This window comes from Populus euphratica, unplaced genomic scaffold (genome assembly GCF_000495115.2).
Source record: "Populus euphratica unplaced genomic scaffold, PopEup_1.0 scaffold19.1, whole genome shotgun sequence".
In the NCBI taxonomy this organism is placed as follows: domain Eukaryota; kingdom Viridiplantae; phylum Streptophyta; class Magnoliopsida; order Malpighiales; family Salicaceae; genus Populus; species Populus euphratica.
The window spans coordinates 1,939,646-1,955,938 of NW_011499853.1; the positions used below are offsets into that span (position 1 = coordinate 1,939,646).

Below are 16,293 nucleotides of genomic sequence, written 5' to 3' on the forward strand. Positions count from 1 at the left end.
AAAAAATTTAGATTTGAAGTTAATTTTTTATTTTTAGATTAGTTTTTAAGTTATTTAAGGGTATAAAAAGGTACAAATAAGTTATTAAATTGTTTTTTAAATTTTTTATTAAAAAAATAGTTGAAAATTGATTTTTAAATATAAAATATACTTTGCCTGTTTTTTCGGCAACATTGTGGGTGAACATCGTATCAATCATCCAATAATAATAAAAATATTATGCCCATATGTGTGAGCCTAGGCTAGATCTCCCACACATGTGGATTCTTTTCTGTTGAGGGCCTGAGGCCTAGGCGCCTTAGGCATTAGCTAGTAGAGCCATGCACCTGTCATTTTTATTTTATTTTATTGTTATTTGATGTATTTTTTTTCTTTGAATATTAAAAAAAAATCTTTCTTTTTTTATTTAAAGGACCTTTTCCTCATTTATTTTTTTAATAAATATTTATATTATTTAACTAAAAAAAATTAAGCATGCTTTTGTTATACGAGTTTCATGCGGCTAACCTATTTGTTTTTTTTAATGCTTTTTTAGTCCAAAAAAATCATCCTTTGATATGTAAATGAATCCTTTTCTTATTTAACTTAAAAAGTAATTAAGCATGCTTCTTTTATTTCAGTCCCACGTCCCTATCTTTTTTTTTAAAGAAAAATTGTTATTTGATACAAAAAAAATATCTCACTGCATTTAATTAAATAAAAATAATCTTATTTATATAAATTATTTGAATATAATATAGTCTATAAATTATAAACTTGACAGATTAATCTAAGATCATCAAGATTTTATCTTATTTTTAATTAAATATTTTTTTTAGTAATCTTCTTTTTTATCATTTAATTAAAAATAAATTTTATAATTTATTTTAATTTTTTTATAGAATTATCATGATCATGTAAATTTAATTATAAATTTGATTGATCTGGGTTAATTTATTAATTCAGCATCTCAATATTTTGAAAGGATATTTGTCGGTGTTCTTTCATTTCAATTGTTTCTAAAAGAATTATTTAGCATGTATTATATTTTAAATTTATGATTATTTAAAAAAAAAAGTATTTTAACAATGCTTAAATATAATTTTTGTATACGGAAAAAAATGACCCATGATGTAACACGTGTGAATGGGTTTCCTGTAAAAACTATATACAATGGTAGCATTAATAAATGACTACCTCACGCGTTTGATGTATGCAATTTTTGGTTTTTTTTAATCCCTCCTTATCAAATGTTTGTTTTTTAACCCAATCCCTAATTATTTGATAATTATTAATTTTTTGTATTTAATCTTTAGTGTTTTAATAACCTTTTAGTTTGATCTCAAACTTTATACTTTTGGAGCCAATAAAGACTAAAAGGAGGATAAAGAAAGGGGAGGAAATTTTTTTTCCTTTTCTTTTAGCCCCTAGTTCCGTGATGGATCTTATATTTTTTATTTTTGTGTCAGGTTGTTTTGTGATTCTATAGTTTGGTCCCAAATTGTATTTCATCTGAGCTTAATAAAAATCTAACTAAAAAAAAAAATGAAGAAAAATTAAAGAGATATCTAGCTATACCAGGCTAGTTCATTATATTTATGCTATGATCCCATCCACTCATTTAATATGTTAGATCAAACTGATAGGGGTTGATTCAATTTGAGAATGTGTTTTTGCTACTCTTCTTAAATTCATTTTTTTTTATATTTTTTTATTAATATTTTATTGTTTCATGTTCAAGTCCAATTAAGTTAGACAAGGGTTGAAATGACAATATCCTTGTTGTTTTTAGCCGAGTATGGTTTTAAATAAGATAGTCAGGTCACAAACGAGTCCTTTAATTAAATGACACATGTTGAAACAAGTCCAATATAATTGAGTTTGGAAACCAGATCATCTAGTAACTCATGATACGAGGTAAAGATGAACAAATAAAAAGCACACGAACCATATTAGTAAATTATTTTATTTTGAATTTTATTTTTATTTTTTTAAAAAAAAAAATTCACAAATAATAAAATAAATATGACGAATAGCATGCCACATTGAATATCATGTTTCTTTATATATCTACACTCATCACTTATCGTTCGGTCTAATCTTTATTTGTTATTAATTTTTTTTATGTATATAATTTTCAACCAATTTTGTTGAACACAATAATCAAGCTTTCACTGCGTATTTTGAATTTTTCATCGTCAGCTAAAAACTTAACAGTGTCCATTTTATTTTATGATTAAATCGAATTCTGGTCTAGCCTGCAATAAAGCACAGTCACTTGGACTAGTTTTCTACCTAATCTCGGTATCCAGAAAACTGTTGGTTCCTCATTATCTACTCCATGCAAATACCAAAAAATAACATTGTTGTCACCATCGAAGTCTCTAACCTAGTTGTCTTTTCTCCCGCTTTTAAAATTCAACCTCCCTCTTTTTTATATATAATTTCTAAATTTCGATACTATGGACGATCATTATCCATGACAATATATAATACACGTATAAATTGGTATTAGACCGGATAGGATAATATTTTAAGATTTTTTTATGATAAAAACATTGTTGAGCAAGCTTCCACGTTGACCGATATTAAATCTTTATCCAGATGATTTCAAGAGAGCGTCCTCAGTTGATTAAAATCTAATACTTTTATAAAAAATTAATATTTTTTTCTTAGATGATGTCTCAAAAAATTGACAAAAAATAAAAATAAAACTCCTTAATCACGAGGACAACCCTAAATTCCCCATTATAAAATTACAACTCCTGAATAGGAGCTAAGGGAAATTTTGAAATTAACAAGCTAATTATTTAAAATTAAAAAAAAATGGATTTTTTTTTTTGGGTATTAAAATATGACATGGTAACATTTTCAACCAATGACTTCCTCAAAAGATGAAGATTACAGGGTATTATCATGATCAAATGCAGGGCCAATTATGATCACCATCAAATTCTAAAGTTAATCAATACTCTCGAAGATTAGAAGAATATAACTTGAACTTAAATGCTAGTCAAGACTTTGTCACACTCGATGTATATGGACTCTGGCTGGGATTGAATAATTGCTTTCTCATTCTTAAAAAGTATATTAATAAAAAGAATAATTTAATTCTCAGCGTTGCTACCTACATTGGGAGATGGATGTGAGCTATTAAGCTTTTCGTAAAATTATTAATCCAGTATTATTAAGGCATAGACTAAAATAGGTAGTGATTTTATTATTCACCGCCTCAAAAAATATTATTGATTTTGATAATTTTTTTAATTTATATTTATTTTTTTAATTTTATATGTTGATATTTAATTTGTTGGGTATAAAATTTCATAATTTATTGTGATTTATTTTTTATTTGGTTAGCTCAGTTTGATAATTAGTATCATGAATTTGGTGTGTTGACTTGAGTTTTTTTAATTGATAAATTTTTATTGTTTAATTTCATCATTCAAAATTTAATGGATCAAGAATTATCCTTCATGATTTATTTTGATTTGTTTTTTTACGAGGTTATCTTGCGGTCATAACTCAAGTCGTAAGTTTAACAAATTAACCCAATTAACTCAAGTTTTTTTTATCTTTTTTAATTGATTGATTTGTTTTTTTATGAGGTTATCTTGCGGTCATAACTCAAGTCGTAAGTTTAACAAATTAACCCAATTAACTCAAGTTTTTTTTATCTTTTTTAATTGATATTTTTTTATTTTACCTTTCAGCATTGGATTGATTATGAATCAAGCTTTGTAATTTATTTTAGTTTGATTTTTACGAGGTTATCCCGATTTTATAACTTTGATCAATGTTTTGTGAGTTAACTCGAGTAGATTCATATTGTTTTATTGTGTCCTATTTTTATATTGATTTTTGTTTCCAGCATTTAGCAATGAGTTTATTAAAAATTAGGTTTCATAATTTATTTTGATTTATTTTTTATAAGTATAACACAATCTCATGATCTTGGCCGTGAATTTAACATGTTAATTTAGGCTGATTTAGGTAATTTTTTTTGCTTACTTTTTATAAGGTTATCTTGATCTCATGACCTGAGTCATATGTTTAGCAAGTTAACCCAAGTTATTTTTTTGTTATTTTTTTTCAATCTCAATCTTTAATATTGGGTTGATTGGTAATTGAGTTTTATAATTTATTTTGATTTACTTTATATGTTTTCATGATCTTATGATCTGGATTATGAATTTGTTTAATTAACTCAAGTTGAACCAAATACATCCAATAACTTGCCGTTTCAATATTACAAATTTTTAAAAATGTTATGTTGAATTTTTATGAATCAAGCTGTGTTTTATTGATTTTTTAGGTTTTTTTTAATGCATCAAATTAATTATGTCATATCAAGTAAACCTACACACGATTTAAAATATTCTTCTAGAAAAAAATGTTAGAAATGCTTGGATATTTCTTTTTTATGTCAAATATTTTTTTTGATCACGTGTTTTGCTGATTAACTTGGATAAACCCAAATTATTTTATTGTGTTCTATTTTTAGATTGTTTTTTTTTTTATTTTCAACCTCTAATAGTAATTTTATTGGGATCTGGGTTTTATAATTTATTTTGATTTATTTTTTATAAGATTGTTTATGATCTTGATCACGAGTTTGGTAGATTAATTTGAGTTGACCCGAGTTATTTTTTTATTTACTTTCTATAAGATTATCCCGATCTCATGACTTAAGTCATAAGTTTGGCGGGTTAACCTAAGTCATCTGTTTTTATTATTTTTTATTTTTTAATATTAAATTGATTGATAATTAAACTTTATAATTTATTTTATATGGGGTTATTATGATTTTATAATTTGAATTGCTGATTTGACTAGTTAATCGAAATTGACTCGAATCAATCTAATATCTTACTATTTCAATATTTTTTAAAAAGATATTATCTTAAATTTTTATAAATTAAATTAAATTTTTACTAATTTATTTAAATTGTTTCTAGATCCATCAAGTTAATCATATCATATTAACAACCTAAATAATTTAAAATCTTTCTCTCATGAAAATGTTAGAAATAATTGGACGTTTTTTTCCTGACATTAAAGATAATTTGATTCGACCCGTAACGTAACACGGGTGAACAATATATAATATTAACTAATTTGAAAATATCTTCACCACTCTATTTTATTTATTTTTTTAAAAATAAATATAGGAATGAAATGAAACTCAATTAATTAAGAAGCTAATAATTAGAGAAGGGGGACACCGCATCATAAAATAATCCACGGTGGGTAATCGCGTTTGCTGTCGTCAGCGTAGTTCCAACGCAACCTTCTTTTTTTAGCCCACTTTCATTCATCTCTCTACCCTATATCCCTCTCTCCCCTTCTCTTCCTCTTCACGCATCCTATCCCTCAGCCCATAACTACTAGAAACTTGTCATATCAATCAAAACAGCGGCACCACCACCGCAAAAGCCAGAAACAATGTCGTGGCAGCAGTACGTTGATGAGCACTTGATGTGCGATATTGACGGAAATACCCTCACTTCCGCTGCTATCATCGGCCATGACGGTAGCGTCTGGGCTCAAAGCGCTACCTTCCCTCAGGTTTTATTTCATCCAGTTCTTAATTTCTCCGATCTGGTTCAGATCGGATTGGTTTGTTGCTCGACATGTCGTTTGCTTCATCTTGCATGCCTGATTTGTTACAGCTATTCAATGATTAAATAAATTTTTGCAGTTTACTACAGAAGAAGTGGCTGCGATTATGAAAGATTTTGATGAACCTGGATCTCTTGCACCAACGGGATTGTTCCTTGGTGGCACTAAGTACATGGTGATCCAGGGCGAAGCTGGAGCTGTTATTCGAGGAAAGAAGGTGATGACTCCCTTTTTTTATTCAGTAATTGGATTGCTAATTTTGAAACCTTGAATCTTCTTTTACCAATCTTAACTAATAATAATTATTATCTTCATGCATTGACAATTATCACATTGTAAGGGTCTGATTAACGGGTGCTGTTAGGGCATTTGCAAGGGATTAGTTGTTGGTAGTTAAATGTTGTGATAACTGGATAATTTGAATTCCAAGTCTTTTTTTTCACAACTTTTTGGATCAAATATCCAACGGCATTCAATGCATGGGTATAGTAATGGTGATGATATGACAATTTTGAAATTTTAATTTGTTTAATTATTACAATGTTTAACTGACGACAACTACCAACAGCTAATCTCTCAAAGATCGCCCTAATCTGATAGCTCTTCCTATTGTCAATCTGCATCTGCAGTCGTTGCAGTGCTAATAAACAAGCACATGGACTAAAATTTTCGTAAAGATCAAACTTTCTCCAAATTTGACTGCTTATTTAATACTTTTGAGACTCGGATGTTAGCACCTATTACTTGGCATATCAAACTGAAAGAAGTTTTGTGTTTTATTTGCTTTAAAAGCTGCTTTCTTATTGATTTAGATTTGCTATGTACAAGTTGGCAATGGTTTAATTAACAGCTAGTATTAAGCTGGATTTTGAAATGTAATGATCGGTTGGTTATCTAAAGTCGCTGTCATTGGTGTTTTTGGGGATGGAACAAAGGAAGAATGGAGTAATTCCTGGATGTGGATTTGAAATGCAAATTTGGCTTTTGTTGTTGTGCATTTCCTAGCTTGCTGCTAAGATGTTTGAATGAAAAGATGGCTTTAAATGTTTGAAAGCTAGGGGCTTGCCAAATATTTATTGTAGAGACTCATTACTGAACTTGAATCTTAATTTTGAATTTGTGGAATGCGCATTAGCCCGGTTGTTTTGTACATAAACTTAAAGAAAAGGAAAGACTAACATTACAGTTCTTCTGGCATGGTACACCGCGTTCAGCCTTTATTTACTATGATCTTTCTTTATTTGTCTCTCCTTTTATGTGTTTCCATTGAATTGACGTTATTTTTATCAGGGTTCCGGCGGTGTCACCATCAAGAAGACCAATCAGGCACTTGTCATTGGTGTGTATGACGAGCCTCTAGCTCCCGGTCAATGCAACATGATTGTGGAGAGGCTTGGTGATTATCTATATGACCAGGGTCTTTAGTCATCTAGGTATGTGGTTTGATTCTTTTATCTCTGTTATCCCCTTTCTTTCTCTGGGAAGTTGATTTTAGGTTTGGAGGCTTGCATGAACCCACACGAAGTTGGAATTTCTTGCAGTTGCCCTCGTGTTTAAAGTTGAAGATTTGCCGGGGTCCAAGTGTGAGGTTGAAGTCGTTCTGCGCTCTCCGAAGTGACAGTCAGGGCTTCTCTTGTATGAAATATTTGTATTCTTAATATCAAACTTCTGAATGGAAGTGTGTTGATTTATAGTGCACCTACAAGGGGTTTAATGGATTTGAGATTGAAGTTTTTTGTTAGACTTGTATTTCTTGATTTTTAATTTTAGCATCTCTTTACTCCTCTCATTTCCTTTCAAATAAATAAATATAGCGCACCTTGCCACCGTGGTTACTCCTCGCGCACCTGTCATCACGTGGTAGTGATTTAAATTGTCTTTTTTTAATAAAAAAAAATATTAAAATAATATTTTTTTGAAATTACTTTTAACATAATGTATTTGATTGATTGATACATGATGATTTGGAAATGCTAGACATAGAGACAGGAACCCACTTTACCATTTAGGTATTTTCGAAATCACCTTTACGCGTCCCTGGTAGATCTTTTTTAAACCAGGGATGCTTGCAGTTGCAGCCTCTAGATCTGAACAAATACCATCATTTTAAACGACTACAGTATTGGCACTGTTGGTGGAGAAATATTTTGCATTCCCACAATCCCTTGACGAAGGGGTAGGGAGGAGGTAAATCAATTATGCTAAAAAAATGAAAAATCATTTCACCTCGAAGTTAAATCCCATGGAATGAAAAGAGTTGATCCAAACATGCCTGATGTTCAATGGCTAGAAAATAATGTTTTCTACTGCAGTATGACATTTTTAAACATACCAGTACTGATCAATGTCAATGAAAGTAGTGTTCAGGGATCCTATTTTTAAACATACGAGTCTAAACAATAGAGATCAGATTCTTACATTTTTTAAAATAATTTTATATCTCTAAGTACCTCCGGTCAGTTTTCTAGTTAATTTTTAGATTTGATCATCTCTTTGTAAATTGTATTTGATTTAACCATTGAATCATTTTAGTTTTTTAATATGTTATACTATACCTGCTTATCTTGAATTAAGCGATCATTGAATCATTCTAGTTCTTTGAAATATTATACTATACTTGCTTATCTTAAATCAGACGACCATTGGATTTTAGTTATTTTTATCTTTATTGCATGTACTGCTATTTTGAAGTTATTGCTCAAACATTAATACAATCATTGAGAAATTGTTTGATCGATTCACTAGAAAATGATTAACCAGTTCACCACACAACTTGCTACAAACCCAACTATAACCATTTAAACCCTTTAACACCTCAACAAACACCATAACCACAAGCAAAATCACTCACCAACCACATCGAACACCAACACTAACCTTAAATAACCCCATAAAAAACCAAATTACCCCCACACAAAACACCACCACGACCCACAAAAACACAACCACCCCCAACTCAACCCCAGACAAGATAACCTCTTTTCTACGAGAAGAGATTGACACCATTTTGGATATTCTAGATAATATTAATGATGGGAGTGCATCCAAATAAAACCGATGCTTAGTGGGATTCTTCCCAAGTTATAAGATGTCTTCTCATACAACCAATTTTGTTGCATTGTAAGTATGAAAGAATTATGGCCTTTAGAGTGTCATGATGACATAATAATGTTTCTTGATCTTCTGTTTCAAAAGTGAAAATAATGCTAACTCGGTTATAAAAAAAAGCCCATGAATGTTTGGGGGGAAATTCATGATCGGTTGAACACAACAGAGGTCCTAAGAGCTATTATCCTTGAAAGCGATCAACTAGTTCAAACTTCAGAGGAATTGATTGATTGATTAGAACTGCAAGCTACTGCAAAAACAATCAAACCTTCTGGTGCTGAGAGGACAATGATTATTGATGATGAGGGGTCAGAAGCTGACTTAGATAATGATATATTACTTTTTAAAAGGGAGCAACACCTATTGACTTCACTAATAAAGAGTTTTGCAATCTCTATATTGTCACTTCCTCAACTAAGTGAGACAAATAAATGTGATCCTCCCAGTTATGAAACTAGATAAAGTAGGAAAAAAAATGCAAAAATGGCTTAAAGCCCTCTAATATTTTTTTATTTGTTGTGATTTACTTTTTCTATGTCCATGTTTAATATAAGAAGTTGGAATATTAAATGTCTTAATGGCCCACCAAAATATAAACTTATAAAGACTTGGATTAAATAACATAATCTCAATTTAGTAGCCATCTAGAAACTAAGATTGCATCTAACCATATTAAGGGTTGAGGTAGCTATAAATCCTTCATCATGATAGTTTTTTTCTAATGTCTTGGTTACTTTTAATTATCATATTCTAGTTCGATGAGATCCAATGATATATAATGTTGCTTTTTTGCATTCATTTCATTAGTGGTTAATATATGAGGTAACTAGTTTTGATGATGAGTGCTCCTTTGTGGTTACTGTTGTTTATAACTTCAATTCACCTTTAGGACGTCTGGACTTATAAGATTACTTGGGTTTGCATGCTATTGACTTTCAATCTACACCGAGCCTAGTTTTGGGAGATTTTAGGGATATGACGAGCTTTTCTGATAAATGAAGGGTGATCTGACTTTGTATAACCACCTTGATGATTTTAGTAGTCACATTCAAGCTATAAAATTGGTTAGAGTTCCTTATTCAGGTTTGACATACACTTGGCACAATAGTCAACATGATAAAAGTACTATTCTTGAGAAGTTATATTGGTTTTTGGTAACATATGCTGGCTATCTACTTGGCCAACTATTTGTTCTGAATTCCTTCATAGAGACTACACAAATCACAGTGTTATGGTTATTCAATTCACTAATCCTCTACTTAAGGTTAAAACATCATTTAAGTTCCTGAATCAATAGGTTGATATAGATGATTTTTTTGTTTTAGTTGCAAATATATGCCAACTTTCTATGAATGGTAACCCTATGTACATGTTTACTAAGAGATTTGGACTGCTAAAGCCTAAGTTAAAGTCTTTGCACCACCAATACACTAGTCACATAACTAGTCGTATAATTGAGGCAAAAACTAAATGGATTGTAACAGTGTTTTTACTTGACTATTCTCCTCGTATTGATAAGTATCAATGAGCAGAAAAAAGCTTGCAAATGAGTTTTTCCAGTTGAGTAAGGAGAAGTTCTATACAAGTAGAGGTCTCAGATTTAGTGGTTAAACTTGGAAGACAAAAACACCAAATTCTTCCATTGATCTCCACTATATAAACATGTGAGGAACATGATCCATTGGTTGATTGATGTGATAAAATCCCGGTTCAAGATCAATAGGGTTTGGGTTAGTTTGCAATACGCTACTTTCAGGGGTTACTTTCTACACGCTTGACAATCACTATAGAAGATGCCTCCTAATACTTATCTGGCAAGATTTCTCATAACTAGAGTCATGCATCTCTAATGATAAGATCAAAAGAATTTTTATTTTCCATCCTGGATGATAAAACTCCTAGACTAGATAATTATATATTTTTATTTTTTAAGACAAGTTGGAACATTATTGATGAAGACTTCATTGCTGTTGTGAGGTTTTTTTTTATTCTTCTACTTTGCTTATATGTATTAATGTTACTAGGATTGCCTTTGTCTTAAAGGCTGAAACTCCAACCACTATGAATAACTTTAGACCTATCTGATGTTGTGAGATGATGTACAAATACATATCTAAAGTCATTATGAATAGATTAAAGGGGATTTTTTTGGATGTTATTCGACCTACTTAGATTGCTTTTGTTCCGTGAAGGCAAATATCTAATGCTATCCTATTAACTCAAAAGTTAATACATAACTATCACTCCACTAGTTTTGTGACTAGATGTGCTTTGAAAATAGACATTATGAAAGATTTTGATATGGTTAGTTAGGATTTTATCCTTACAAGTTTGGCAGAGTGGTTGCGGTTGCTTTTCAAATAACTTTTTGTGCTAAAATGCATGCCAATGATTTATTTCTTAAAAATCATTTTTGACATCAGCATATCAAAATGATTTGAAAACATTAAAAATATATTAATTCAAAATGAATATAAAATAAAAAAAATTCAAAGTTTTTCAAAAGCGCTTTTGAAACGCAAAAACAAACAGACAAACATTTTATTGGAGTACCTGATGTCATGATTGGATGGATTGAGGTATGCATGTCTATGACTCATTTCTCTATGGCTATGAATGGAGAGAGTCGTGATTTCTTCCTATTTTCTAGGGGTTTTCATCATGGTGATCTTTTGTCTCCTTATTTGTTTGTTCTAGCTATGGAAGATTTATAAAACATTATTACAGATGCCTCACAGAACCCTAGGTTTTGTTATCATTGGCAATGCCAACATAATACTATTACTCACTTGTTTTTTTATTGATGATCTTTGCTTCTCTTACTTATAATGGGTCTTCAACTAATTAAATCAGTTCTCTTCTCTATCTATGTTTATTGGTCCTTTTTATTTATTATCACTTGCTTTATTATTAAGAGGATTGAAGGTATTTTAGTTATCTTCCTTTTAAAAGGCTTTTCTCTCTCCTACTCAGGAGCTAAGATGGCCTAGGCCTATGTTTGTTATACCTTTAAATAGAGTGACCTAGGAATTAAAAAAAAGAGCTTAAACTTAGAATATAGTAGTTATTCTCAAACATGTCTGATGACTGCTTTCAGATAGATAATCAGTTTGGTCAAGATGGGTCAATAGTGTTTTAGTTAGAGGTAGAACGTTCTGGCATGTCAGGTCTCCTTTAGTGTCCTCATAGTCACAAAGAAAGATTTTTCTCAACATAGATTGATGTAGAGGGAAGTTTGTCTCTAGTATTGGTGATGAGACCACTACTTTTTTGTGGTTAAATTATTGGTTGTTGATTAGTACTTAAAAGTGCATTTTTATCATGGTTTTATATCATCATTTTGCACTTGAAGTATCAATAACTCCTTAACTAAAATATGTTTTATAAGAATGTATCTAATAATATAAGATACCTATAATTTATGGTAAATATCTATTTTTAATGCAGGTCTATCACATAAATGAAAGGATTGATTGATGACTTGAAGAACTTAAATTGCATGGATAAAGAGATGGTCAAACTTAGAGAAGAGATGTCGGTGCAATCCAAACCGGAACACTGTTCGGTAATTGGGTCATATCTGGAGCTACAGATCTCAGATTTAGGTCCAATTTATATGGATGGAAAGGTAAGACATAGGCCTACAACTTTCATATGGAGCCCAAGATCTAAAAAGGCCATTATCAAGTCCAAATTGTAGCAACAACAAAGAAGCCCGAATCTGTCTTCCAGCCCGAGCACTGTTCGGTATTTTGGCCATATCTGGAGTTCTAGAAGTCCAAATGAGCTGAAGTTTTTACACAAGAAAGCTGAGACAATTGCCTACAACTTTCATGTTTACAACTGGCTCCAATTTTGACGTTATCAATGACGTTTTGGGCAGACAAGAGAAGATAAGGATTGTCACCAAGTCAAAAGTTGGTCACCCACTTATCAATTAGTCATCAAATCAATAGTTCCCATTTTTGGCCTATAAAAGGAGGCATTTGCCATGCATTTAGGCATCTTGATTTCCAGATCAAGATCATGCTCTTCCTTTCTCTCTTTGTATTTTTTATGCTTTGTTTTCATTAATATTAAGTTTATGCCTTTCATTTCCTTTCCTTTACTTAGTTAACTTTTATGTTCTTATTTTGTTTATCTATTTTGCTTTCTTTCATTATGTCTAGCTAAGTTAATTATGTCAAGGTGAAAAGGTTACACTAATGGTGTAAGAATAAGTATAATGTAAACTTAATATGGACTTTAATGTTTGATACTAACATGTTTTATATTTGCTATCTTGTTCACTCTTTAATACTTTGCTTGTTAAATGACTAATCTTGATTTATGTTATATAACACTTGGTACAACAAATGCTTGGCACTTTCATAGCCCATAATGTATGGTATAACCGACACCTGAGCTATGAAAGGAACTTGATTTGTTGTTAACATAAGTTATAATCATGAATGCTTGACGAGATTTACAAGTATTAGCATTAATTGAATAAGATGACTAATGTAATCATGTTAACAATATATAATCTGATTGGAACCTCCTTTGTGTGTGGTTTCCAATTCAATAATAAGAGTTTATACTATACTTGTTTGATATACCATTAGTGGAACCTCTAACTTTTAGTCGTGTCAGTTATCAAACAGGCAATGATTACGTAACCTAGTACCTTTTAGGGTGCTCACTTCTACTGGACAGTCGTGGAATGCTAAGGTCTTGGACATCATTGAAGATGGGTACTTGGGCTTTTCTATCAGGTGGTCTAAAGCTCCAAGTTATTTAGGATTTGATTACGTTTAACCCTGGGAGCGCTTTGCCAGATCATTATACCTGGAATGGTCACTCATCAGGGAGGTTATTTATTGACTTGTCATGGGAGGTTCTTAGAGATTTTAGACCTATAGACTCTATGCACCATCTTCTCTGGTTTCTAGATTTCATCTTAAGACTTTTTTTTTTTAATTTTATCATGTGGCTTGTTTTTATGGGTCATCTCAACACCGTAAACAAACTATATGCTTTTCAGATCATTCCCTCTTCAACATGTATTCTTTATAGGTCGTAGGTTGAAACAGATGAACATTTACTCTTTCATTATCCATTCTTTGCTACAGTTTGGGGTGCTATCACAAGCATGACCCTTATGGATTGACCTTTTTTGACATGACGTTAGCTACTTCAATTAGCTATTTTAACCTTAATTTATTTCATTTAGTATAAGAAAAATAATCGAGTCTTTCATCAGATTTATTAATCTTATCAGGATGTTGGTGATGACATTTTTGATCTGGTTTAGTTCAATTTAATAGAGCTCGAACCAAGGTTTCACATCCCAGATACTTTCAAGTCCATTAGACACTTTAAAGAGTCATAAAATATCATTGCTGATTTTGAAATTATATGTAGTACAATTTCATATGTAATCAACCGGTTAGTCAATAAAAAAATTTCTAGAAACTAGTCAACCGACTCCTATGTTGTTTATAGTATGCTTTTGTTCTTTTTCAAATTCTTTTCAGTTTTGCTTCTTTTTTCTTGTTATTTTTGGTTATATAGCCCAAGATAACAAGTATTTATACTTCCTAGGATATACCCTTCTCATACTTTGTACAATCTCTTCCCTTTAAAAGCACTATTTTTTAAAAATAAAAAAAAATTCAAGTATGTCTAGGAAAGCTTGGATGACATTGGCACAACCTCTAGTTGCTCCCAACCAGTATGGCCAGACGGTGCTAGCCACTCCCTCAGCAGTGTCTGAAAAGGTCATCATTGTTCACTAAAAATATGTGAATCATTGTGAAATAAACAAGACTCAAAGTAGAGGGCATACTAGTTGTTTAGGGATTTTAATTATACAGAAAAGCCCAGATTCAGCTGATTGTAATTAACTCAAGAGAGTAAGACATGACCAATAATTTGCTTTAATTTAGGAATGCACTTGAAAGTGAAAAACCATATCTATGATTTTCTAAGGTACAACGAAAATTGAAGATTGACATTATAAAAACTGACAAAGAACCACTCGGCTGATTTCAATAGAAGATATTATAGCTAAAACCATTTGCTAAACTAAACATACACTTCAAAAATCTGTCAACCTTTCAAGTTCAAAACATCCACGCTGCTTTTCTTTTGATACTTCAAAATGAAAATGAGACCATATTTGTGCAAATACCTACATATCAGCAGCAGACAGGAGATGCTCAACTGCAGGCATGATCTCAGCCTGTAAAAAATTCCTCATAAATCACGTGTACGAGAAAAATTCACTCAAGCAGCACCAGAGAATTGTTACCAGAGTGAAAAATATGCACCTTTAGATCATGATATACAGTATGCAGTGAATTAACGAGAGGGTGCTCAAATAATATCAAGCAACGATCATTGCTGAATGCAATAAGAGGAACCTTGTTCTTCCAAGAATAGAGACATGCCTCCATTTTCAAAATCAAGAACAAGTACTTGATGATGACAATGATCCTTTAACACAATAAAGAGATCCACATGCCTTGTAAAACCATTTAGTTTTGTTTTTTTCTTTTCCGTACATGGAAGAAAATTATCATAGCGGTTAAAATCAGTCACCAATAAGATTGGATTGTTATGTTAAGAAAAAAAGAAAAAATAGGGATTACTAGTTAACAATATGAAATACATGGATACTATGGACTTTTTGAGAGGGGGGTGGAGCCTTATATATATATATATTTCAATAATTTTAATAGTGTGGAAATTAAATTATTTTTTAAGTGTGTTTTTAATGCTGATAAGTGACAATGGGACTAATTGGATTAATAATTTTTTTTAGATTTTAACAATTAAAAAACTTAGTCAAGTTTAAAATAATTATTCCCAACAAATTAAGAAATTTACTTCAAGCAATATATTATAATGTCACGCTTTTTACAACTATAATCACTAAACTTAGATTAATATGTTCAAATGAATTTTAATTTGATGAATTAATAGCCCATTGAGTTCAATTTTATAACTAGATCAGTTCATCATGTAAGTTAATTAGCCTAGTTAAATTATTTAGTAGGTTTTATTAAATCCAACTAGCTAATCTCTTTTGTTGAAAAAAAAAACAAAAAACTCAAATAGCATTTAAAGTCAATCCATATATTATAATACTCAAAATCAATTCTATGTATAAAAAACTCGTTTTAGTTAGATTTTAACGATAAATTTAATATTAAATCCAGTCAAATTTAAAATAATCATTTTCAATAAGTTAAAAAAATTACTTCAACCAGTCAATATATTATAATGTTAACACTCAACACACTAAATTTTCAGCAATTATAATCATTGGATTATTATATTCAATTGGATTTAAACTTGATAAATTCATAGCTCATTTAGTTTTATGTGTTTTTTTAGATGGTAAATTATTATTTTAAATCTATAAAACTGATTAAAAATGAAATCAAATTCAATTAACTAATCTCCTTTGTTAAAAAAATATATATACTAAAAGTTAAGACCAATACAATCTCATTAATAGAAAAAATTGTGTTTTTATTGGAGGGTTTATATATATATATATATATGATTATTAGAGGTGAAAAAAAAGATTAAATTGAG

At 30.4% G+C, this 16,293-nt stretch overlaps 1 protein-coding gene across 1 annotated transcript; it reads left to right on the forward strand.

The window, feature by feature from the left end:
- Positions 1 to 5,286: 5,286 nt before the first annotated feature.
- Positions 5,287 to 7,345, forward strand: LOC105122257 (profilin). Its single transcript, XM_011021257.1, has 4 exons — positions 5,287 to 5,547; positions 5,681 to 5,818; positions 6,892 to 7,034; positions 7,143 to 7,345. Exons 1-3 carry the CDS (start codon positions 5,425 to 5,427, stop codon positions 7,024 to 7,026), a joined length of 396 nt encoding a protein of 131 aa, XP_011019559.1. The 5' UTR covers positions 5,287 to 5,424; the 3' UTR covers positions 7,027 to 7,034; positions 7,143 to 7,345.
- Positions 7,346 to 16,293: the final 8,948 nt, after the last annotated feature.

Bases quoted from the DNA above. Each gene is read 5' to 3' on its own strand.
- LOC105122257 (XM_011021257.1), top strand. From the start codon at position 5,425: ATGTCGTGGCAGCAGTACGTTGATGAGCACTTGATGTGCGATATTGAC. The intron at 5,548-5,680 runs GTTTTATTTCAT...AAATTTTTGCAG, and splicing joins AAAGCGCTACCTTCCCTCAG to TTTACTACAGAAGAAGTGGC. The intron at 5,819-6,891 runs GTGATGACTCCC...TATTTTTATCAG, and splicing joins CTGTTATTCGAGGAAAGAAG to GGTTCCGGCGGTGTCACCAT.